Source organism: Stenella coeruleoalba (genome assembly GCF_951394435.1).
Source record: "Stenella coeruleoalba genome assembly, chromosome: 10".
Taxonomy (NCBI): Eukaryota; Metazoa; Chordata; class Mammalia; order Artiodactyla; family Delphinidae; genus Stenella; species Stenella coeruleoalba.
In genome coordinates, this window is record NC_137156.1 from 68,399,304 (window position 1) to 68,425,264 (window position 25,961).

The 25,961-nt window shown below is 49.5% G+C and overlaps 3 protein-coding genes across 3 annotated transcripts; all 3 read right to left on the minus strand.

Moving 5' to 3' along the window:
• Window positions 1–901: 901 nt before the first annotated feature.
• Window positions 902–1,477, minus strand: LOC307192913 (IQ domain-containing protein F5-like; the record flags this gene model as incomplete). The annotated part of the gene is made up of 1 exon (XM_079934300.1): window positions 902–1,477. One exon carries the CDS (start codon window positions 1,475–1,477, stop codon window positions 998–1,000), a length of 480 nt encoding a protein of 159 aa, XP_079790426.1. The 3' UTR covers window positions 902–997.
• A 10,192-nt stretch (window positions 1,478–11,669) lies between these two features.
• On the minus strand, window positions 11,670–12,926 carry LOC307192965 (IQ domain-containing protein F1-like; the record flags this gene model as incomplete). Its single annotated transcript, XM_079934341.1, is given in 3 exon segments — window positions 11,670–12,215; window positions 12,219–12,563; window positions 12,879–12,926. Coding segments are annotated over 3 exon segments (492 nt in total). The 3' UTR covers window positions 11,670–12,116.
• A 5,234-nt stretch (window positions 12,927–18,160) lies between these two features.
• Window positions 18,161–25,641, minus strand: RRP9 (ribosomal RNA processing 9, U3 small nucleolar RNA binding protein). The gene is made up of 15 exons (XM_079932810.1): window positions 25,511–25,641; window positions 25,158–25,240; window positions 22,498–22,607; window positions 22,037–22,104; window positions 21,912–21,953; window positions 21,519–21,645; window positions 20,760–20,884; window positions 20,585–20,677; window positions 20,087–20,187; window positions 19,868–20,002; window positions 19,713–19,775; window positions 19,344–19,489; window positions 19,182–19,261; window positions 18,442–18,515; window positions 18,161–18,329 (listed from the first exon to the last, which is right to left on the minus strand). Exons 1-15 carry the CDS (start codon window positions 25,595–25,597, stop codon window positions 18,236–18,238), a joined length of 1,428 nt encoding a protein of 475 aa, XP_079788936.1. The 5' UTR covers window positions 25,598–25,641; the 3' UTR covers window positions 18,161–18,235.
• Between the last annotated feature and the right edge of the window lie 320 nt (window positions 25,642–25,961).

Genomic DNA, 25,961 nt, shown 5'->3' on the forward strand with positions numbered 1-25,961 from the left:
AAGGTGGAGGCCCAGAAAAGACCAGAGAAGACCTTAAGTTTACACCTATACTGATCCCCAGCACAGAGACACCCTACAACGAACCAACAACAACAGCAAAAACAGCAAAATCAGGGAAAGAGTGAAAAATTGACCTCTAGAATAACCACATTATGAGATTCAAATGTTCAATCTTCAACAACAACAAAAAAATTACAAAGCATACAAAGAAAGAGGAAAATTATGGCCCATTCAAAGGAAAAAAGTAAATCAACAGAAACTGTCCCTGAGAAAGACAAGGTGGTGGACTTAATGTAAAAATACTCTAAAACAACTAAACCTTGAAGACCTTATGTTAAGTGAAATAAGTCAGTCATAAAAGGACAAATATTGTATGATTCCACTCATATAAGGCATTTAGAGTAATCGAATTCATAGAGACAAAATAGAATAGTGGTTGCCAGAGGCTGGGGAAGGGGAGAATGAAGAATTATTGTTCAATGTGTACAGAGTTTCAATTTTGCAAGATAAATGAAGTTCTGGAGATGGATGGAGGCGATAGCTGCACAACAATTTGAATATGCTTAATTTTACTGAGCTGTTTACTCAAAAATGGTTAAAATGGTAAATTTTATGTTATGTGTATTTACCACAATTTTTAAATAGTATTTTTTAAAGACTTTGGGGGAAAGAGCAAAAGATGACACAGGACTTCACGTTGCACAACTACATCGGGGCACCATTTACATAGACCACACTGTGAAAGAATCTCCCTGGAGTTGGAAGACTTGGTGGCCTTGCAACCCCAACTCTCCTACCCATGGCAGACATTGCTAATCAATCACAGGCCCTGCTCATAGAGCACCAGACTCTCAGAATCCTCCACACTGGACCCCAGGCAACCCCTGCCACTTCCTTAGAGCTGATTTATGAGATGCCAAGTATTTGCCATCATTAGCTCAATGACCTCCTTGAAGTATGTCTGGCAAAGAGCTGGGGACACATATAGCAGACCTGGTCATTCCTGTATTGGAAGGGGTATGTACTGTTGTACACTACAAGCTTGCGAGCCCAAAGAGATTTCAAGTTGAAGATTCAGTTGGTTTTCTTTGAGGTCGTAACGGCCCTGAATAAAGCCACGGGTATGGCAGCTATGCCAGCGCCAATAGACCTGAATGATGCGGACAGCGTGGAGCAAACGGCAGTAACGAAGGCGGATGCACCACATGCGGAACCAGGATTGTAGCTTGACAGCTGCCCATTCTTGCCGCGCGTAGCATTCTAGAGACGTCCGCCGCCTCTTCTCCTGCAGCTTCACCAGCTTCTGTTTCCACCAGCGTTGAATGATCCACGCTCTGAGAGCCGTGTGCAGCAGAGTCCTGCGCACCAGGGTGCCCCGCCACCAGGCTTGGATGAAAACAGCCGCTTTCTGTTCTTCCATCATCATGATTCTTACTTTGGGGCCTTGCAAGAGAAAACAGGGGACAATTAAACTCATACAGGGACTTCCCTGGTGGCTCAGTAGTTAAGAATCCGCCTGCCAATGCAGGAGACATGGGTTTGAGCCCTGGTTCTGGGAAGATCTCACATGCCGTGGAGCAACTAAGCCCCTGCACCACAACTACTGAGACTGCGTTCTGGAGCCCGTGAGCCACAACTACTGAGCCCGAGTGCCACAACTACTGAAGCCCACATGCCTATAGCCCGTGCTCCACAAAATGAGAAGCCCGCGCACCACAACAAAGAGTAACCCCCACTCACTGCAACTAGAGAAAGCCTGCAGACAGCAACGAAGACCCAATGCAGCCAAAAATAAATAAATAAATAGATTTATTTTAAAAAAAAGAAACATACATTTCGGCCCTAAGGTGTGGCAGGAGAGCTGTTGTGGGCAGCAGCTGGACCTCAGAGATCAAGTAAGTGTCCTGCTTCCGCACACATGCATGCACACACAAAGATACATGTGCACATAAGCGTGCACGCACAAAGATGTATGCGCATGCACAAAGATACATGTGCACACATGCACACACACACACACGATCCAGTTTTCCTGTATCTTGGCCTTTGCATTCCCCAAACACAATCCCCACTTTGTAGCTCTCAACCATGTGTGGTCTGGGTTCAAACTCTTTGCGCTCCTCCTTGGCACACACCTTGGCTGGACTCACAGCTCTTAGCCTAAGGAGAAAATAGGGGGAAAGGACAGCCAAGGAGGAGTGGATCCCTGTTCATTTCCTGCTCTGTGTATGGTGGCCATTCATCCCAGTTTGCCTGGCACACCCTGAGTTTATGCCTATTGTCCTGGTATAATTTTGATAAGTATCTCTTTAACTCCCTGAAGCATTTCTCTTTGGACAATAAGTTGCATGGTCACAGACCTTTGGGTCACTCCACTGGACCACAAGGGTCAGAGATGTCACAAGTCAAGGCTCTCTCCAACACAGTACAGCCTGGATCCATCTACGCAGGGAGGGGTGGGAAGGCAGAGGCAGTGGTGTGGGTAGGCAGTTGGAGGTGGAGTCCCTTGCTCTCCTCTCCTTTGCTCCTTCAAGCTCTCTTCTATCAATGCGACTTCATCATTATCTTTGATTGTAATTTGGAAGGTTTGCTGTCCTTATCAGGGTTTAGAGAGAAAAACATGAAAGTAAGGGTGCTCTTCCCACCACTAAGTGCCAAGTCACCCACACACTAGGCTTCCTGGACTTTGCTGGAATCTCAAACATGAGAAGGAATCCCCTCCTGAGGAAACTATGGGAAATGTACTGCCCTCCAGAAAGCTTGGGTAAATCTGACTGTCTCTTATAAAACATTAAATGCCGATGGCTTTGGGGGATGGTCAAATCCCTTCAGATCTACACTCAGTTACCCATGGTTAGGGTCTAGATGTTCCCATCACTCTCAAGTCTGTTCTCCTCCAGCCACTGCTCTGGCAAGAAGAGAAGAGGAGGGGAAAGAGCCGTGATGTCATAAGGGCACCTATGACTCAGGCACCAGGATGGCTCCCAATAGCTGAACCCCTTCTAAGGAAAACCTAGAGGACCTGTCCTTTCTTTCCTATGTAAATGGCTACAAAGAAGAATACCTCAAATACTGACCCATTGACACAAATGTGTATAGTGATACTCATTAAAGCCTGGCTGGTATTCATTAAATGGATTTCAATTCATTTATCTTTTTACATTTATTTTATTGAAGTATAATTGATTTACAATGTTGTGTTAATTTTTGCTGTACAGCAAAGTGATTCAGTTATATATATATATATATATATATATATATATATATATATATATATATATATGTATATTCTTTTCCATTATGGTTTATCACAGGTTATAGAATATCCTGTGCTATACAATAGGACCTTGTTTATCCATTCTATATATATAGTAGTTTGCATCTGCTGATCCCAAACTCGCAGTCCATCTCTCCCCCCACTGCCCCCTCTTGACAACCACAAGTCTGTTATCTATGTGAGTCTGTTTCTGTTTCATCAGTAAGTTCATTTTTGTCATATTTTAGATTCCACATATAAGGGATATCATATGGTGCTTGTCTTTCTCTTTCTGACTTACGTTACTTAGTATGATGGATTTCAATTCATTTAAATAATGGTATACCAAATAACAATTAGAAGAATGGGTGTGTTCTCTATCTACTAATATAGAAGCATGTACAAGATTTAGCAAGATTAGCAAGTTCATCAAATCAAGATCAACTAAATATAAGCATAGATTTACACACATGTCTTATAAAGTCATTCTTTTAAAAGGTGGTGGAAATTAGGAAGATATCCACAAAAATTAACAATGAGCATGTCTGATGAGGATATCAGGGTTGGGAGAACAGAGTAAACTCCCTTACTGTGGCTAAACCTCCTATGTCTTGCCTATCTGTAAGTCATCTAGTTATCAGGCCCCTGGGAGAGCAAGACCCACACAGGCCAGAAAGCCCATAAGCCCCCAGGACCAGCCCAGGACCCCCATCTCAGGCTCAAGTGGACTCAAGCACTCTCCTAACTTCCTCCCCTGAGGCCTCAAGGTCACAGTGAGGAGATGGGTGAAGGTCAGCCACTGCACAAGCAGGACCCCACCTCTTGCCTGCTCCTGGCCTCTGAAAACCTACCGGGCTATCGTGAGGCCCTGGTCCCCTCTCAGGGTCGCAGCCCCAGGGGTCACTGAGAAATGCATTTGCAATGTGTAGAGTGAGTATGCAGGAAGTCAGTGTGGGGCTAGGGGAAGAGCAGATGTAGAGAAGAGGAGGAGGCCATTTAAGGCTGGAGGGGGGTGTCAATGTGAAGTTAATGGGATGGGAGAATGGAAAGGATAAGAGTAAATTGGAGAATGGGGAAATAGTAGAGTACAATGCATGGGACAGTGAAGGTACAAGAAGCACCTGTTTGAAGATAAAAGTGTTTGGCCATGCCCCTGGGAGACCCACATCTGTTTAATGCCCCCATTAGTCTGGCTCCAGAGTCTAGTCCCTAGTCACCATTGTCCCTGCTGTCCCTGGTAATAATCATGGAGCAATGACATTCATCCCACTTCACAGATGAGGAGACTGAGGTGCAGAGACCTTACATGGCTTAGTCTGGTCTCACAACAGATTAGGGAAGTTGCCAGGGACTGGGGTGTTGGTGGATGTGGTGACCCTAGGGGCAGGGAGGGTGCTGAGGCTTTGAATGTCACCAGGTCCTGCTCGGACTGAAGCCAGTGGGAAGGGAGGAACCTCCCCGGGGGCTAAGGAACAGAGGAGTGACACCATCCAAGGGAATTTTTTGTGGGTATGCTGGCCAAGGGGCCTGAGGCGAGCATGACGGGGGTGCATCTCCTGGGGCTAGAGTAAGGGACACAGGGAACAAAATACAAGCACCTCTCATGACCACTGTGGGTGACCCACAGAAGTACCAGCATTCTGGGGTCTCCCTATTCTTCCACCCCCACCCCCACCATTCTCTGCCACCTCTACCAGAATTTCCCCCTAGAGGTTCTCAGTAGACCCCTTCAGGGAAGGGCGGAAAGAAGAAAGGAGGGGTCAGTGAGGGTGTCAGTGGGATCAGCCCTCTGAATATGCTCCCAGCCCCAGAGCCTGCAGGGGAAGGAAAGCAGGTCTGCTGGGAGTGGCCTGTGCTAAGAGAGCCCTTCCCTATCAGCCCCTGCCTGGGTCATTTCTTTGGCCTCCACCCCCACACTACAGCTAGGTTACCCTTGAATGCAGGCCCCACCACAGCTGTCTTCCTGGCAGCCCCTAACGGAGTGACTTCGTAGGTCTGAACCCTGAGAAATCCCAAACCCCCTCATAGATCTCCACTATGGTCCTCATTGGATCCTACTGTAGTCACCTGTTTACTGATCAGCCTCTTCCCTCACTGGTTCCTAGAGGACAGAGCTTGAGCCGCTTTCACATTTGTGACCCCAGAGGCTGCACAATATCAGGACATAGTAGGTTAAAAATAATTGTTCATTGAATGTGTAATAAATGGATGAATGAATGGACTCCACCCCTAGCCCACTCCTCTGGAGACCCAAAGGCCTCAGGGCCTGCAACCCTTCTCTCCATGACTAGGGACAGATCCTGCCATGCCCTGCCTTGTCCGCTCTGCTTGGGGTGCGCTGAAAATCCCCAGGTCTGAGATGAGGAGTCTAGAGCATTTTGGGGCTAGGAGAGAAGGGTAACACTGGGAAAACCTGGAAGAGAGAAAGGGAGAAAACTGGAGGCGGGGCAGGGGGCACATGGGGACTTGGAGTCTGAGAGAGAAATGTAGAGAGAAGGGCAGAAGAAAGTGAGACAGAATGTGACTTTTCAGGTGATACCCAGTGGCAGCCCTGAATCCTCAGGCTCTCCCCACTAAACAGTCTTGTTGCTGCTCTCTTCTGTCCACGAATGTCCACTGTCCCTGTGAGGAGGTCCTGACAGGTGGATTCTGAGAATGAATACAAGACCTCTTAGTGGCCCAGCTTGGATTCTTGCTCCAGGGCTGTGGGTGGGATGGTTGCCCACAAAAGACTCTTCTTCTTCCTAGTGGTCCCCAGCCCAACTCTGACTTCACCATGGGCATTTAAGACCTGGAGCCACAACAGAACCCCTGGGTGTACCTCAATGAGAGAGAAGCCCTGGCCCAAGAGACACATTTGCTTTCACCCTGGGCCTCAGATCTGGGAATTCTGTAGGGTCTCCATATTGCTTGTTTAGGGTATTGTGGGGTTGGGGAAGTTCAAGACTGGATAATCCTGTGTGGCTGGCATAATTCAACTCATAACACCAATGATAAGTCACTAGCTACAGGCTTCCCCTTAGGAAAGGACATGCCTTGGTCAAATCCCTTCCCTATGGCCAAAGGCAATTCGTAGTACGGGACATAGCAGTGACCCAGCAGTAGCCAGTATTCCCAGTAGCTGTGGGATGAGTCATCAGCTACGAAGAGTGGATCTACTACGTCCACATATTCACTACAGCCCACCCCTTCATGTCACTCACATATACTTGCTTCCCATAGCAAGTTTTTACCATTTAAAAATAGCTTCTTCAGGATTCATGTAGGTCTTTTCTCCTGGGAAAACTTAGAAGGGTCAGAGAGACAAACTTCAGTCCCTACTGCTACAGTTTATTTTGAGGCCATTACTCACACTCCTCTCCCCCTTCCTCTACCACCCTTTCTAAATTCCTTTCACCTTTGACTAGCATTTCTGCTGGTCTAGGCAGTTTGCCTGAAGGGAAGCAGCAATTCAGACCCTCATCCTTGAGGCACCTGGTTCTCTGGTTAGCATGTACTTCTCAGGCCATGTTTGTGTTCATCTACCATTATACCTGGGCAGCAAAGCAACAAGACATCTTCCAATGACTCACCCAAGCAGCACTCATAGTCTTCCCTGCTCCCATAGTGTAGCAGCAGGCCCTTCACCTTCTCCTCATGATATCAGGGTTAATTATCCCTGCCAGAGTGGTGACACCTTTCATCGCCTGCTTAACTCTTGGCAAAAGGAGTCTGAAGTGACCAGGTCACAGCTGTAGCTTTAAGTTTAATGGGACTCTTACAGTGATCCCTGATGTGTGCCTTCCAATTCTAGAAACTAGAACCTCCAGTAACATGGAGCCTGAAGGTGCAGGGACAGAAAGCACAAACACCCAAGCATATAACTAGAAGGGGTGGTCACAGGTGCAGTACCATTTCCACACATTGTACCTACTGGGGACTCAGAACCATGTAATGGACATTGATTTAGGGCTTGGGTTGGCAAACTACAGCCTGTGGGCTACACCCAGCCCACTGTTTTTGTACATCCTGTAAAGAATGGTTTTTACATTTTTCAGTGGTTGAAAAAACTCAAAATAATAATATTTCATGACATACGAAAATTATATAAAATTCAAATTTCAGTGTTCATAAATAAAATTTTATTGGAACACAGCCATGTTTATTTGTTGATATGTTGGCTATAGCCACACGTACACTACAATGACAGATTTGAATAGTTGTGACAGACTATATGTGGCACTCATCACTTCCCACTGCTGCTCAGCACACAATAAATTGCAGTGGTACAGTTATAACTGAATAGTGTTTTGGGTACCACACATATTGCTGTGCTGTGACTTATTTTTTATTACCAGTACATATCCATCATGTCAAAACAATGGAAAAAGGAGAAAAGTGGACTTTAAGTATCGCACTTTTAAGAAAATGGCAAAGCATTGTGCTCCTTATGCAATGACGCTATATAGCTGTGCTAAAAGAATACAATATTGGGACTTCCCTGGTGGCGCAGTGGTTAAGAATCTGCCTGCCAATGCAGGGGACATTTAAATTTAAAAAGATTTAAATGGAGTATCTCATCACAGCAGAATTTCTCCACAAAAATAAGAAAAGTGAAAATGAGGCTGCAGGCAAAGTACGTTTCCAACTTGCTCATTTGTTAGCCAAGCAAGAAAAGATGTTTACTAATGATGAATTAATTAAATCAAGTTTAATTGCAGCTTCTGAAAAAAATGTGTCCAGAGAAAATAAATTTAACTGTTAGCCTTTCAATGAGAATAGCTGCTCCAAGAGTTGAAGACATTGTGAACAAAATCAAAAGTCAATTAAAGACAGAGCAAATGACTTCAAGTGGATTTCCTTGGCTCTTAATGAGTTGACAGATATTACCAATACAGTTCAGCTGTTGTTCATTGACGGGGTAAATGCCAAGTTTGAAGACTGAAGAATTGAGTTCTATGAATAGTCTGCATGAAACAAATACAGTTGAGAGTATTTTTTAAAGTTGAGAAAACATTAATTCAGTACAACCTGAAGTGGAATCTGCTAAGATGTGATAAAAATGATAGTGGTGAAAATATGTGTGAAGCAGGGGGAAAAAAGGCTTAGTTGAACAAATTTACAAAGTTTATGAAAATATAAAGTGCTTAAAGCCTGTGTTTATTCATTGTATTATTCATCACTAGGTACTCTGTGGAAAATATTTGAATCTATCGTGTTACTGAACCAGTAATGTCAATGATAAATTTCACTTGCCACTTATTGACAACCATCATTGGTTCCATGAATTTTGATCAGAAATAGAAGCTGGGGCTTCCCTGGTGGCGCAGTGGTTGAGAGTCTGCCTGCCGATGCAGGGGACACGGGTTCGTGCCCCAGTCCAGGAAGATCCCACATGCCGCAGAGCGGCTGGGCCCGTGAGCCATGGCCGCTGAGCCTGCGCGTCCGGAGCCTGTGCTCCACAACGCCATAGCAGTGAGAGGCCTGCGTACAGCAAAAAAATAAAAAATAAATTAAAAAAAAGAAATAGAAGCTGAATATTCTGACTTATCAACCACACAGCAGTTCTATGTCTTAGCAGTGATAAAGTTTTATTGAGGACTTTTAAGCTCAGGGTCAAGATTGAAATTTTTCTGAGCAAGAAAAACTGCCTTAAACTACTATAATCAAACACTGAATGGCAGGGACTTCCCTGGTGGCGCAGTGGTTAGGAATCCGCCTGCCAATGCAGGGAAAACAGGTTTGAGCCCTGGTCTGGGAAGGTCCCACATGCCATGGAGCAGCTCAGCCCGTGCACCACAACTACTGAGCCCACGTGCCACAACTGCTGAAGCCTGCGGGCCTAGAGCCCGTGCTCCACAACAAGAGAAGCCACCACAGTGAGAAGCCCGTGCACCACAACAAAGAGTAGCCCCCTGCTCGCCGCAATTAGAGAAAGCCCACGTGCAGCAACGAAGAACTAATGCAGCCAAAATTAAATAAAATTTTTAAAAAAACCTGAATGACATTGGAAATAAGTTTTGCTGCAGTCTTCATGTTTTTTAATGAATTAAACATGAAATTAATGAGCAAAGCAATGTTTTATGTGAAACTTATACTGAAGTAGAGTCATTTTGGCAAATAATTTTATTTTTTTAAGATTTTTTTTATTAAAAAATTTTTAAATTTATTTATTTTTGGCTGCATTGGGTCTTCATTGCTGTGCTTGGGCTTTCTCTAGTTGCGGCGAGCAGGGGGCTACTCTTTGTTGCAGTGCATGGGCTTCTCACTGCAGTGACTTCTCTTGTTGTGGAGCACAGGGTTTGGGCGTGCAGGCTTCAGCAGTTGTGGCACGCGGGCTCAGCAGTTGTGGCGCACGGGCTGAGCTGCTCCACAGCATGTGAGATCTTCCCAGACCAGGGCTCAAACCCGTTTCCCCTGCATTGGCAGGCGGATTCCTAACTACTGCACCACCAAGGAAGCCCCTTGACAAATAATTTTAAATAAGTAATGTCAAGCTGCTTTATGCACTTCCTGAGCTGTCAAAAGTTAAAACAAGAAGCAAGATAACCATTCTCATGCAAATTTTCAGTGGATATATTCTCTGAGTTCAAACTAGAGTTCCAGCAGCAAGCACTTTTCAGACTTCCATGTTAAGTACAAGAGGAGTTTCCATATTTCTAAACTTTTTTATCTAAGCAATTGAGGAACAACCACCTGAACTTCAGTTGGAAGTAATTGATCTGCAATGTAATGACATGCTTAAAGGCAAATATCAAGAAAAGAATCTCATAGAAGTCTACAGATATCTTCCAAGTGATGACTAGTCTCGATTATAATCCTATGCTCAGGAATTTATATCACTATTTGGCGGTGCCAGATATTTCACTTCATACCTATGTGAATGAAAAGACATTTTCAGAGATGACACGTGTAAATTTTCATTACAGACAAGCATTAACAGACAAACATTTGCAATTGATTTTGATGGTAGGGAACACTAACTTTTGGTCTTCTTAATTGGGCTAAACATTATTTCCCTCCCACCCTGACTGCCAGTTTTTAAAGTTTGTGGGTGCGACCCCTCTTTCCTTGTTTTGTTGCTGAGGCTGAATTTTTATGCTACTTGACATTCACACTGAAAGATGAGGATCATTAGCCCCACTTCACAGCTCAGGAAACTGGGGCTCTGAGAGGGAAAATGACATGTCTGCAGCCACACAGCAGTGAGTGGGGAAGCCATGGTTGGTGTGACCTAGCTTGGTCTGGCTGCAAAGTCCTTGCTCTTTACTCTGAGACATTGAACACAGTAGAGAGAAGCAAGGAGAGAGGAGATAGAAGTCCTTCAGAGCAAGAGCGAGAGACTAGGACCTGAGTGAGACAGGGCAGGACACAGAAGGACAAAGCAAGAAAGACAGAGCTCAAGCCCTAGAGCAAGACAGAGAGCTGGAGCATGAGATTTCTGGGCAATGTGAGCTGAAGGACCAACTTGCCAGGGCAGAGGAGATGGAGATGGAGCTGGGCTGGACATAGGGCTTCTGAGTTTGCAGGTTTAATGGCGAATAACCCAAGACCTTAGACCCCTCCCTCTGCAGGAAACCACGGAACAGCAGTGCCCAGATGGGCAGAAGGGCAGCCTAACCTTGACCTCTTAACCGGCCCTTTATCATCACTTAGGCGCCAGTCTCACCCCAGGTGGCAGCTTTTCACAAGAAGGGACTGTCAGAGGTCTCAGCTCCACCTGGATCAATTCTTGCAGAGACTGGGGAGAGGGAGAGGCAGACACAACTGATGGCTTCTCAGCTCTAGGTCTGTGATAGCCTAGGGGATGACACTCACCAGAAGGTTTGGCTAGAAGTGGGTTGCCTTCTTTCTCCATCTCCACACCTCTGGAACTTCCCACACCAACCAGGTCTGGAGGGGAATGAGTCCTAGCCTGCATTTGGGATCAGAGAGTGAGGGACAGAGTTTGAGGTAGGAGTGAGGACAGGGGCTATGCAGTCTAACCATTTTCAGTTTGGAGCTCAGACTCTGACTTGGAGGTCAAGTATGAAGATACAGCAGGGAGCTGTTGGAGGTCACTGAAAGGATGTGACCGCCAGCTGTACTCACAAGCTAGACCCAGGCAATTAGATGCCCCTCACCCCCTCCCCTGTCCTGGGAATGTATGTTCTGCCTGCCATTCCCACAGTGGGAGGCATTTTCAGGGATTCAGCCTTGAGAGAGTAATGTGTTCTCGAGAACATCTGGGTGGTATATGTGGCTGAACCTCATTAAGGCCTCTATATAAACTTGCAAGAGTCTGGCAAGCAAGTACGGAGATCTACTTGTCTGTGGCCGCCCAAGACAAGTCTTGTAAATAAGTTCCCTTGCTTACTAAACCTGCCACCTACTAATCTGGGGTAATCTGCCTCTTTCTTCGGTCTTTTCTTGCCCTCCATGTACAGGGGCCAGTTTACGAACCAACAGGAGCCAGGATCAAGAGCTTGGGGTGGGTGTGCTCCTCTCAGCCATGGGGGTGGCTGGGAGATCACACCCAGAGCAACTAGACCTGGTGAGTGAATTCCTGGCAAAAGTGCTGCTGTGTGCAACAACCCCACCCCTGCCCCAGGCTTCCATTATACACAGCCTTAGGGAGAGGCACCATTTCCATAGACTGAACATGAGTGATGCTCCCTGAGTTGGCAGCATGGCAGATCTGTACCCCCAACTTTCCTACCTATGTCAGACGTTGCTAATCAATCACAGTCTCTGCTCAGTCTGGACAGTGGCTCAAAATCATCCTCCTCAGACAACCCCTGCCAATTCCTCAGAGCTAGCATATGAGATGCTAACTATTTGCCATCATTGGCCCTGACCTCCTGGAGCTTATCAAGCAGAGAGAAGCTGGGGAAAGACCACTTCACTGCTTTATTGGAAGGGGAATACACTCTGTCACAATGCAAGGCCCTGAGCCCAGCAAGATCTCGAGTTCGAGATGCAGCTGGTTGGCCGTGACTCTCTAGTGGCCCTTGATGAAACCCTGGGAAGCGCAGGAGTGGCATCTCCAGTAGGCCTGGATGATGCAGGCAGCGTTGAGCAAATGGCAGTAGCGCCAACAGATGCGCCACATGCGGACCCAGGACTGCAGCCTGACTGCTACCCACTCCTTCCGTGTAAAGTTCTCCAGAGCTGTCCGCTGCCTGTTCTCATGCAGCTTCACCAGCTTATGCCTCCACCAGCCCTGAATGATCCACACTCTGAGAGCCACGTGCAGCAGTGTGCTGCACACCAGGGTGCCGCGCCACCAGGCCTGGATCTTTACTACTTCTGGATTACTGATGGGAGGCCTGTTTTGGGTTCTTGGGATCTAACAAGAAAAAAGACGAGACATTTGGAGGATATTCCCCACCCACTTCAGCCCCAGGGTGTGCCAGGAAGGGATCCTGATGCCCTATCAACAATCACCCCTTCTTCTGAACCTCAAGAGCACTGGGCAAGGCACTGGCTGGAACCAGAAGACCAGGTAGGTAGGTGTCCTTTCTTTGCCCCACTCTGGTTAATGGACATGGATACATCACATTGACCTCTGAATCTCAGAGCTCCCATCTGTAAAATGGTAGTATATCTGTCCTGGCTACCCAGTTTTACATGGGTCAAGTTGGCCAGCCTAGAGCAAGAATACCATGATCAAAGGGTTATCATAGTCCACCTGAGCCTGACCAGGATCCATGATCCTTCCCTTCAGACACCACTCAGCTACTGGAGAAGTGGCTTCCTCTTCTAATCCTGCTCTTTCATCCTTGACTGCAGCTCCAATCCACAACCTGCTCTCTTCCTCTGTGATAACATAGTATTAAAAGTTCCCACATCCCATAAAATTCTACCTCTTATCTCTTCCCCATCTTCACTTCTCTTGACTTTCAAACTTTAAATCTTAATTAGCAAGCAAACATACATGCACACGCTCAAACACACATACACACACACACACACACACACACACACACACACCATTGATTAAGCCCAGCTTCGCATATGTTGGCCATTCCATTCCACAAACACAACTGCCACATTCCCACCCCCAGCCCCGTGTCATCTGGGTGGGGGCATCATACTGCTCTGAGTCTCTTATTAGCATCATCTACTCCCTTTGTTGCAGCTATATTCTCTTGTTTAGCCTAGAAAAATATGGGGAAAGAGGACAGACAAGAATGAGTTTATTCCTGTTCTTAGCTCTGGAACATACAAAAGACACTAGCCACAAGCATTAGGACACAAAGACCAGAGACATGCAAGTCCAGGCTCCTCCTGCCTCTGCCTTCTCTAAGTTCGATAATGGTGCTGGCGGTAAAGATTTCAAGATCAGCTCATTCTGCTGAGGCTCATTTTTGGTGTGTTCATTAATTGTTTTGGGCTGGTCCTTCTCCTGCAATCAGCAATTAGGGGAAAGGCAAGAGGGAGGCTGCTCTCCCTCCCTCTCCATTAAGTAACCCACACATCGCCAGCGTACAGGGCTTCCCAGAGTATTCAGATGTCAGGGAGATCCCCTCATCCCGAGAGATTTATGGGGACATCCCTAAAAAAGCCTAGTGTGTCAGTCTCTCTCTTACTCACCATTGGTCCCACATGGATTGGGTGTAGATGGTTCAAATCCCCTCAGGTCTGTGTTCCTCTAGTCATGGCATGGAGAGAAAGTGGGGGAGGGAGACCTATGATGTCATAAGGGCAGTTATGACTCAAGCACCAGGCTGGCTCCCGACAGTTAAGCCCCCTCCAAAGAAAAGACAGAAGTGCTGTCCATTCTTTTCTGCTGGAAATGGCCAAAGCCCTAGCTACAAAAGCAAGACACCAGAAATAGTGGCCCATTGATGTAAAGGTGTATAAAGGTGGTCATTGGTGATATCCCCAGTTGGTAAAATTGGGCGTTGATTTAATGGTTTATAGTCCATTCAAACTATAAAATACAACATAACTGTTGAAAAATAATGAATTTGATCCATGTGTACTGATTAGAAGGTATACCCAAGATGTATTTGTAAGTGAAAAAGCTGAACATCATTATGATATCATTGGATGGGATGGTAAAAAACTGTCAAGATATATAATTATACACGTATGCTATAAACGCAGGTAAAGAGGGAGAAAGGTATATAGACCAAACTGCTACCAATGATTACCTTAGAAGAGTTGAATTGCTGACCCATTCATACAATACCAGGGAAATCTGTGAGGCCCCCAGGACGAGCAGTGCTTTCCTTCCCCAGCAGGCTCTGGGGCTGGGAGCATATTCAGAGGGCTGATCCCATTGACACCCTCACTGACCCCTCCTTTCTTCTCTCCTTCCCACTCTTCCCTGAGGGGGTCTACTGAGAGCCTCTGGGGTGAAACTCTGGTAGAGGGTGAGAAGAATGGTGGAGAAGAACGGGGTTGGAGAAGGAGGCTCACCCCCATCATGCTCACCCCCGGCCACTTGCCCAGCACACCCTCAAAACCTTTGCTTGGATGGTGTCACCCCTCTGCTCCTCAGCCCCTGGGGCAGCTCCTCCCTGCCCACTGGATTGAGTCTGAGCAGGTCCTGGTGGCATTCAAAGCCCCAGCACCCTCCCTGCCCCTAGGGTCACCACATTCACCAACACCCCAGTCTCTGGCCTCTTTCCTGTCTGAGTCTGCCTCCATCTTGGGACCCAGCCCCCTCGTTTACCCAGGCTCCATATGTGGGATCTTTCCTGTGCCCTTAGAGCGCAGGGACTTTAATTTCTCCCTTCAGTCCTCAAATGCTCATGGATCCAATTATGAGGAGCATGTGTTTAGTGGCCATTCATATATCTTCTTTTATGAAGTATTGGTTTAAGCCTTTTGTCCACTTTTATTGGATTGTTTGTCTTTATTACTGAGTTCTAGAAGTTCTTATACTCGATATGAGTCCTTTGTCAGATACATGTATTGTAAATATTCTTTTCCCTAGCCTGTGACTTTTTAAAATGCTGTCTTTTGATGAACAGATGGTTTTAATTTGGATGAAGTCCAGTCTATCAATATTTTATACTTAGCACTTTCTCTGTCCTAGGAAATCTTTGTCGACTCCAGGGTCACAAAATAATTCTCATGGGTTTTCTTCTAGAAGCTTTATATAGGTTTAGCTTTAGTTTTTGTTTAGGTCTGTGATCCATCTTGAATTAATTTTTTTTTTTTTTTTTTTGGCTATGATGTTAGATAGGGGTCAAGATTTTTTTTCCAGTGAAAAATGTATTTCCTTTCTGCATTGAATTATCTTGGTACATTAAAAAAATCAATAGACTGTGTAAATGTGAGTCTATTTCTGGCTTCTCTATTCTGTATCATTGATCTGTTTGTCTGTTCTTACTCTAACACCACCTGTCCTGATTACTGTAACTTTATAGTTTTTCAAGACAGTAAGTCTTGAAATCAGATAATGTAAATCCTTCAACTTTGCACTTCTATATCAAGAATTCCCCAACTGCTCATACAGTTGATTTTTGTGTATTGCCCTTGAATCTTTCAGTTTCGGGGGTGCTTTTTTTTTTTTTTTTTTGGTACGCGGGCCTCTCACTGTTGTGGTCTCTCCCGTTGCGGAGCACAGGCTCTGGACGTGCAGGCTTAGCGGCCATGGGACATGGGCCCAGCCGCTCCACGGCATGTGGCATCTTCCCGGACCGGGGCACGAACCCGTGTCCCCTGCATCAGCAGGCGGACTCTCAACCACTGCGCCACCAGGGAAACCCTCGGGGGTGCTTTTGATTTTTATTTATAAACAGCTTTGTTGGAATATAATTCACATGTCATACAATTCACCCCCTTAAAGTGCACAGTTCAGTGTTTTTTAGTATATTCACAGATACTTGCACACAATACCATAGGTATCTTGCCTGCTTGCTAAATTTTCTTATTCCAGTAGTTTTCTGGGTAGATTGGGGGTGCCTGTATGCCAGTTGCGGGATCTGGAGGTGAGGTATCCTAAGTGGCTTGTGGTGGGCTTCCTGATGGGGTCCACAAAGTGGTTAGTAGGACCCGCATCCCTTTGATGTTTTGAACCCTACCAGCTGTTCTCTCAGTTCCTCCCCACCCCTCAGTCATGCTGCTCACCTCAGTGTTTTGAAAGGAGTAAGAAATGCACCTCAGTGACCCCTGGGGCTGTGACTCTGAGAGGGTACCAAGGCCTCATGATGACCAGGGGGGTCTTCAGAGGACAGGAACAGGCAGAGATGGGGAGGGCCCCACCTAGTGTCTTTTGCATGGTTCAGAGCTACGAACAGAGCTAAGAGCTGCTACAGTGGCTGCCCCTCACCCATCTAATTGTCGCCTTGAGTCCATCAGGGGAGAAGACAGGAGAGCACTTGAGACCACTGGAGTGTGAGGTGGGAGGTGTAATTCTGCACCTCAGAATCACATGGCTTCATATGTTATAAAACATATAGCAGTGAGCTCATTGCCTACTCAACTTCCCTACATCTACTAGACACTGCAAACTAAACTGCTGATCCTTCTCATCCTGCTTTCTCCACCTGGTCTTTCTCATCTTGGTAAATGTCACACTGTCTGTGGTGCCACATTCATCTCATCCCACAATTAACAGATCAGCAAGATCTGTTGGCGTCACCTCCAAACACAACCCAACCATAGCTCTGCCTCCCCACTTCTGCTGGCCCTCTCACACCACCATCACCTCTCACCTGCTATTTACTATAGCTTCCTAAGTGGATGCCCTTCTTCCCCCAAACATTTACTAATTAATTCTCTACAGAGCAGTGACTTGCTTTTTCTTTTTATTGTGAACCAGATCCTATTACTTTTCTGCTTTCAACCCTCTCATGACTTCCCATTGCTTGGGAGGAAGGAAGAGCCCAACTACAGCAGAAGTCTCAGCTGACCAAGGCTGAGACTAGAAGCTGTAAGAGGGATTATTTTCAGTTTCAATTCCAAAAGCATTTATTTTCAAACTTTCCTTTCTCCCTGGGAATGTGCTAATGGAAAAGGGGTTTGTGTAGTAAGGGGCATTACTTGCAATATTATTCAAGAGGTATGTGTATGCTGTTGTTGAGCTCTATTTAAGGCGGGACATAAGGAGTGAATTCTAGTAACATCCTCTGATCCACAACAGGGTTTTCAGGGGTTCAATCTGAACCTGACCCTTCTGGCCCCAGGAGAATGAAGGTAGGAGCAGGTCTGTCCAAGGGGGAGGCCTCATGAGCAGGGGAGCAGGAGGGAAGCCCTGTAGCTTCCTCCCCCAAGGGGACCACGCTGCCGCTTGAGAACCGTAGGCTCAGCTGTTGGGCCCAAGGCATTAAGGGAAAGTTCAGAGCCGATCCTTAACACACCTTGCTCATTTTCCATTGAAGAGGACACTTCCCTGCACTGCTGCCTCTCCAATCAGCCTCTCCACCTCCTCTTTACTTCACTCCATGGCAGAAGCTGAATTATCCAGTTGGTGGAATCAGGAGAACACATTAACCTGGCAGGGTCACTGTTGTGAGGAATCATGCAGCCTGGCTGTCATTTAGACCAAGGGCAGAGCTATTCCCACTTCTGACACTGTCCCCAAGCAGTGAGCAATGCAGGGTCCCACCTCCACCCGGACCCTCACCCCAAGGGCAGTCTAGCTCCTAAAGCTTCCTAACCTGGCCTGGGTGGTGCAGATCAGCCTGACTTGTAGGTCTAACTGTCTTTCTTTCAGTCCTCAGACCCCACAGCCAGCCCTTACACACACTGAACAGCCACAGCTTCTTAGCTGAGGGATCAGCAGCTTCTGACCCCAACCAGCCCGGAGCACTGGGTGGAAAGCTGGCCTAACAAAGTCGTAGAGGATACTCAGGGTCTAGGAGCCAGAAGCCAGCTGAGGGCTCCATCCCCAAATTCGCTGGAAAGGATAAAGCCCCCAGGCCTTTACTAAGCCATCCCCTGCCATCCCCCTGCCCTCCCCAGTCAAGAAGCTAGAGGAGACAAGGCCCAGAAGAGGAGGCTTTTAATACAAAGAAGGCAGGGGATGGCCTGGGAAGAACTTAAATAAAGGGGATGAGAGAGTCAGGAGCCAGCAGTAGGGGGCCTGGGGGCCCTGTGGAGAGGGATGATGCAGACGGAGTTCCGGGCCTCTTTGATCCGCCACCACCGGCCAAGCCTGCAGGGGCGAGAGGAGCAGCTGAGGGCGGGCCCAGCCCCACCCCATTCCCACCCAGCCACCCACCCTATGCCATTTGCCCCACCCGCACCCCTCGAGAAGTGCCTCATACCTGTGCTCCTGCCCTACCCCGGCCACCAGGAAGTCCCCAGCACTGGAGAACTTGAGGCTATTGATAAAGCCCACCTGAGAAGAGGGAGGGACAAGGCAGTAAGATGTGAGAACAGATCCCTCACCACAGCCCCAGCATCACAGTCAAAGGCCCAGCCTGGGTTAAACCCCTGCTCTGCGTCCTGCCACCTGGGCCAGCCCTCTACCCCTCAGGGCCTCAGCATCCACCTCTGTGAGATGGGGAAAGTAGAGCACAGGCCTCGCAGAGAGTTTGTGGGGATGAAGGAGATGGTGTACACCAAGTAGGGCCTGGCTCCTGGTCCTGGCTCTGGAGACTCCATGACCATCACCATTGACCCAAGCCCTGAACTGTCACTAGAAGTCACTGACAGATCCTGCCACTCTGCCCTAGGTTGCACCAAGTCCACACACCCTAGCCTGGCATTCAGTCTGGCACCAGTCATGCAGATCCCATCACAGGGCCAGGCCCTCTATGCCTTTGCCCACACTTCCCTGCCTTGTACCCCAGTAACCAGGACAGGGCCTAGGACAGGAGGGGAGTGGAGGCGGGGAAGGGAGAGGAAGAAGGGAGGGTTCCTGCAGGCCCTGTGCTAGGAGCTGGGGCTAGAAAGAGAAATCATAGCTGGCCCTGCTCTGAGGAACCGCCCTTCTGGCAGGAAAACACTGTAACGGGCCTTGGGAGTGTGGTAAAGACAGGCTGGGTATTCAAGCCTCACTCACCAGGGGGATGTCGCAGAGAAGGTCAAGCTGCCGGAAGCCCTCCCCGCATTGCCAGAGCCGCACAGAGTTGCTGTGAGAGCCTGGGGGACAGGGAAGACAGTGAGCACCCCCCTCACCAGCCCACCCTGAGATCCCCTCCTTTCTGCCACACAGGGCACCCACCTGTGGCCACGAGGTCCGTGTTGAGCAGGGCTGCCACCGATGACACCCAGAAGGGCTGCTCCAAGCCCAGCTCCCCCCGCAGCCCATGGGCCTCACGCTGCAGGGCAAGTGGCCGCTTCTTAGAGAGGCCCCACAAGGCTACAGAACTGTGGACAGGGAGCACCGTCAGTGAGGGGACCAGGGGCAGGGCAGAAGGGCCACACGGCAGGAAGGGACCAAGTGCACACCAGCCACAGGAAGCAGACCAGGTCCCCTGCGCTCTTTGCCTCAATGTCCTCATCTATGGAAAGGGGCTACTACAGCTCCCGAGCAGGAGGATTCTACGCGGCAAGTCCAGGGGCAGTGGCAGTGGTAGAAGGCAGCACTTACCCATCGTCTGCACCCGACACCATGTGCTCCTCGTTGATGAGCTGGATGCTGTCAATGGAGCCCCTGGAGAAAGGCACCATGAGGGGCGTGGCCCAACCTCACCCCCAGCCTATGCGGGTGGCCCCCTCAATGCCCGGTGCAGCAGGCCGCCTTACTGGTGGCCGTAGAAGACAAGCTGGGACTCCTCGGGGATCTTCCACACACGCACGGTCCCGTCCCGGCCCCCGGCGGTCACGCAGCACTCCCTGCTCAGAGCATCCAGTGCAGCCACAGCATCCTGGTGCCCGAAGCTGGAGAGGGGGACAGAGGGAGGATGGGGTCACCCGTGAACCTGCACGCACACATCCGCGTGCCCTCTGTCTGCGCATACTCACAGCGTCTCCACGTAGGAGTTCTCCGCCACATTCCACACCTTCACAGAGCGGTCGTGGGACGTGCTGTAGAGCTGGTGGGTGCCTCTGCGGAATGCCAGCCCCTAAGGGTGCATGGAAAGAGGGCAAAAGGAATCTGGACTACAGCAGGAGAGACAGAGGTCAGGCCCAGGGAGGACGTCCTGAAAAGCAGGTCACGTGGCACAGGAAGCCAGCCCCCATCAAGAGCGCTGTGGGGCTCTACGTGGAGCCAGGGGCACACTTGCCTGCCCTCAAGCAAGTACAGACTTCTCAGGCCTCCCTCTCCCTAGGCAAGCTCGACTCAGTCTCCCCCAGCTCTTCCCTATTGCTTCACCCTGTTTCTGTCCTGTTCACCAAAGTGCAGGTTCCCTGAGGATGGGGACCCACTGCCTCTTTCACACCATTCCCTGGATCCCAGTACCATGCCTGGCCCACTCGGGTGCTCGAGAAACGTCCACTAAAGGAGGCCCAGCTTCTCACCGACACGGCGTCCCGGTGTCCCGTGAAGGTGTACAGGTGCTGGCAGCTCTGGGCCTCCCAAATGAGAATGAGCTTGCTGCGGTCACCCGAGGCCTATGGAGACAAGGGCAATGGCCATGGGCACCCACCATGTGCCCACACCTCTCACCTACTCCCGGGGCCAATCCTGCCTTACCAGGTACTTGCCATCGGAGGAGATGGCCATGCAGAGGACGTGGCTACTATGGCCGGAGGGCTGCCCCTCGGCACCCTTCTTGGCTCGAGGGATCACATGAAGCTTCCGTCCACTTTCCACACTCCCTGACACCAAGGGGGAAGAGAGATGCTACTGGGACACAAGGCAGGACTGTCTGGCAACCCCCCTCAAGGGCAGCGTGGCACCATGGAAAAACTCCTGGCCTCAGGTCAGAAGATCTGGTTTAGCCACTGTGAGCCCCTGGACAAGTCACCTCAGTTTCCTCATCTGTTAAGTGGTGACAATAATCCCAAAGAGCAGCCATGAAGCCCAGAAGAAAAGGGACAGGAAAGTGCTTGGGACTGATGGTACGAGCTCTTCCTGTTACTACTATGGGTGGATGAGGACAGCCCTCAGTGGTCAAAGGCCAGGAACCCAGGAGGACCAGGAACTCAATCCCAGGACTGCACAGAGCCTCAGCTGTCCTCTAGTCCAACTGCCCAACTGAAGCATCAACTCCCATTAAATCATCATCCTGCCTCCACTCCATCATCTCCAATGACATTGACAGGGAGCTCACAAGTCCCACTCCTGGGCAGAAGCTTCCACTGTCATCCAGAGAACACCTCTTTGGAAGCAAACCTGTCTCCGGAAGCTTCCCCCGTCGGGTCTCAGTTTTCCCTGATTATTTCTTCCTCCCCAGACCAGCTGGCCCAGATGATCCCTCACAGCTGCACCCCCACGCAGGCACTCACTCACACTTAATAATGGTGCAGTCTTTGGCGGCAGAAAAGATGGCCAGGTCGTCAGGGGTGATAACCAAACATGTGATGGACAGCTGGTGGCCCCGTAAGATTCGAATGTCAGCAGGGTCTGGGGCCTGGATCTAGGCAGGCAGGGACCGGGTCACTGCAACTAGGGGCAGGAAGGCCCCCCTCCACACACACACATGCCATCCTTTCCCACCACACTGCCCAGAAGGAAAACCGGACCCAGGGCTGCCAAGACCAGACCATTACCTGACCCTGTCTGCCCAAGTGCCCACTATGTTCCAGAGCAAACACCCCACAGCCTGAGTCCCCAGTTGGGCCATCTGCCCACCAACCCAGGTGATTCCCTCCAATCTGACACCAAAGTGCCCTGTCTGCTCACCTCCTTTGCCACCGACTTCTGCAGCCTGCCTCTCTGCTCGAGCTGCATGGAGAGGAGAGGGCTGAGATCCCAGGAGCAGGACCAGCCCCATCCCTTCCCTCCCACCACCCTCCCTCCACACTCACCACGTCCTCCTTCAGCCTCCCTGCCACCTGGTCCTCCTCAAATTCGCGGGCCTCGGCCTTCTCCTCCTCTGTGTAGGACAGACCAAGCCAAGTAAACCCAGGCCAACAACACCCCACTTTTCCCTTCCCATCCCCACCCACCACCTCAGTCCTGGGCCCTGAACATTTGGGCTGTGTCCCATGGAAGTTCAGGCCACCTCAGCCAAAGGGGAGGGAGGGCTGGATGGTCTCCTGCCCACCCCCTGCCTTTACTTATCAGATCAGTCTGAAGCCCCCTGAAGGCCTGGCCCACCCCAGAAGATCCATTAGAGCTCCTAGCCACCCTCCCACAGGGCCGCCAGCAGCAGCAGCCCCAGCAGCCCACCGGCTACCTGCATCAGTCACCCACCAGGTGGCTGGGGCCACAGCAGGCAGACTCAGGCATAGGCCCCGCCCCTCACCTGCCCAGTCCACAGGCTCACCTTGCTGCTTGAGCTGCTCAAGGTAGAGCTTGGCCAAGCGCAGCTTCTTCTCCTGTGCGGTCTCCTCCAGCTCCTCCGCCTCCTCCTCCTCATTCCTCCTGGGAACTAGGCTGTGAGCAGGAGGAACTAGGCTGTGAGCAGGAGGGCTCGGCCCGCTCCTCTGGCCACTAGGACCGTGCTCCTCGCTGCTTCCCCAGCCACTTGACACCCCTATCCCTGCCAGCCCTCATGGCCAATGGTCTCACACACAGAAAACTGAAAGATGTGACTTACCAAACTGAAAGGGCCCACCCAGGGCCCAACGTAAGGGTGAAAACAGACCCCAAACCCAAAGAGATCACTGGGAAATCTCTCAACTCTGGAGGGAAAGAGAAGGTTCTACAGGCTTCCAAGAAAAATCAGACCGTATACAAAGGGTCAGGAATCAAAATGACTCCAGAAGCCTCAACAGCAACACTGAGAGGAGAAAACAAAGGAGCTGCACGTACAAAATTCGGAATAAAACGCTAACCACTGGAATGGCATGCCAGTTAAACCATTAATGATAAATGAAAACATATCAGATGTACAAGGTGCCACAAAAGTGGTCCTTTCTCCTTCTTTTAAGGATGGAGGATGTGCTCCCTGAACAAGAGAGTAAGCTAAGAATGGGGAAGGCACGGGAGACAGGAAACAGAAGATCCAACATGTAAAGCAGAAACGGTAGATCTCGGAACAACAACGACCCCCCAGACACAGGGGAGCAGCCAGCCCAGATCTGATGCAAGGAACCAAGATGCAGACGTGTTGGGACTATCAACGCCCCATCCTCACTGCCAAGGCACCATCCTCTACCCTGAGGATGGGATTCCAGGTGAAGCTTAACTGGGCCTGGCTTGACCTTGTGCTAGTGAAGTCCCTGCTTTCCCCTCCATGCCCCTCACTCAAGATAAGTCCTACTTTGACTTGCTCCTGGGAGCTGGAGGTAAGTCACGGGAACTCAGAAGCAGAAAACCCAGGGCAGCCCGTTCCCTCTGATCAAGTGCCTGTAGATACCTAGTCGCTGTCAGGTAGCCCAATTGTTTCCTAGACTCATCCATGACCTTGCCCACAACTTCCCCAGAAACGACCTTGGAAATTCTCAAGGAAGCCAAGGCCTGACCATGCTCCTGAGACCGGTTAGTACCCAGTGCGCAGCAAGTCTTCAGCCAACAGGGTTGGTGCTGCCCTTCCCTCATACACCAGGGTCTTAACTTCTACTCAGTTTACCCAAGGAATCAATCTATTGTTTCGGGTTCACACACAGAAGACAGAACTCTAAAGAAAATCAAAGCAAGTATACAACCATTGTAATTCCACTCAAATAACATTCTGGAAAAGGCAAAATTCTAGGGACAGCAGTTACTGGTTGGAGTGGGGTGGGAATTGACTGCAAAGGAGCCATGGGGGATTTTGGTGGGTGGTAAAACCCTTCTATATCTTTACAGTGGTGGTAGTTACACGACTATATGCGACTGCCACAACTCACAGAACAGTACACTAAGAAAGGTAAATATTACTGTATGTAAGTTATACCTGAATCAGAAAAGGGAAAAGGAAAAAAAAGAAGAAAAAGGAAGGAAGGAAACCAAAGAAATGATTAACTTAAGTCAGGAATGGCAGTTGGGGCTTCTAAGTTTCTACGAATGGTCTAGTTCTGGTGGGTGCACAGAGGTTCATCATTTCATCATTACTCTTTATGGTACAATTACATTTCGTTAACTCTTCTGTAGCTGATACATTTCACAATACATTTTAAAAATATTTAAAAGTGCTTAGCACAGGGCCTGGCACACACCCACAGTAACCTTAAGACTACAAAAAGTATATATTAAATCTGTGAGCAGGTTAAGGCCAACATGTACTCAACTTTTAGAATTAGAATTTCTAAAGCCAACTCTTAAGGAAGGCACCGGGATTCTCTGATATGACAGCTTCCATGCCACAGGGTCAGGCCTGATACCTTGCCAGCCCCCTCTGAACTCTGCAACATACTCCACCCCCATCACCTGCACAATGGAGGAGGTACGCAAAGCCCTCCACAGTCCAGATGCACCCACTGCCTACCTCCCATCCTCTTCATCTCCCATCTAGCCCACTTAGCCCCCAGACTTTTCTCTGGTCCCTGAATGCCTTCCCTATCTCTCCATGAGGAACCCCTCCTCATCTCTCCAGGCCCCATTTAAACTCCCCTTCTCTGTTCCGACAACACGCAGCTCTAAGATACACATCCCACCACAACACATTCCGTCTTCACCTGCCTGCTCATCTCTGTTCTCTCAACAGTGAAACTAGTGCCTGGCACTCTCAATAACTGTGAAATTGTGGGAGAACAGAATGAAGAACTAGCAAGCATTTCTTGCATCCCTCTCCCCTTGCCTGGAGTTCAGCTCCCTGTCATGAAGGAAGGTCTCACTGGTCTCCCATTAGGACTGGGGGTCCTCCCCACACAGAGACCGCCCCTGCAGTGAAGGAAATGACAGTTCTCAGGGTCAAAAAGTGGAGGAAAGAATCAAGATCTGAGAATCAAGGGTCAGAGTCCTGGGTTCTAGGCCCAGCTCTAGCCCCCGTCATTGAGTACTCCTTCCATACACAAATGGGCCCCAGTGTTCTTTTCTACTAGGTGGAAAAAAAGAGCTCACCTCTCAGTCTCCGAGTCGCTGGAGATCTCCTCATTCATCTTGCCGCCACCCTTGGACTTGCCCTTGTCCCCAGAAGAGTCGCCCTAGGAATTATATAATACTTTCTTTGGTCAGGGGTCCCGACCACCCCGGCTCGACCAAGGGCCCCTTAGGGTCCCTCGAGAGTCACTGGGAAAGGCGGTAGCCCCCGGCTCAAGTGAAAGGATTTTTCAGTATTTGGCGCGCGGAGAACGGGACGAAGCTGACTCCAGCTGGGGTCCCGGGGTCGAGGGGTCCGGTGCCGGGACCCCCGGATGGGGATAATGGCCCAGTAACATAGGATGGACCCCGGCCCGCCAAAGCGCCGTGCTCACCTTTCGCCGCAACTTGCCGGCCCCCGCACCAGCCCCGGCCCCCGAGGCCGGCTTTCCCCTCTTTCGAACCGCCCCAGTCGCCGACATGCTGCCCACCGTGTGTGTTGCGGCAGCTCCTGGCGAACTCACGTGGCGGCTGAACCCGGGCCGTCCCACAAGACTCCAAGCCAAGATAGGCTCCCACCGCCTGGTGGGCCCCGCCTCCCACAGCTCCATTGGGCCCTTGGGTAGGTTCTGTCTCGCCCCCAAGCGCCCATAGGATAAATGTCTGTGGCCACGCCTCCTAGAACTCCTATAGGCTCCCGCGCCCGGCTCCAGTAGGAAGCAAGCCTCTCCCTGGCGCTTCCGGCCAACGGCTGCGGCGCGTGCGCCCTGCCGCTGACTGACGTATGAAGAGGGGTCGGACCCCGACACCGTCTCTGTGTTTGCTCTCAATGGACGCTGGGGGGCG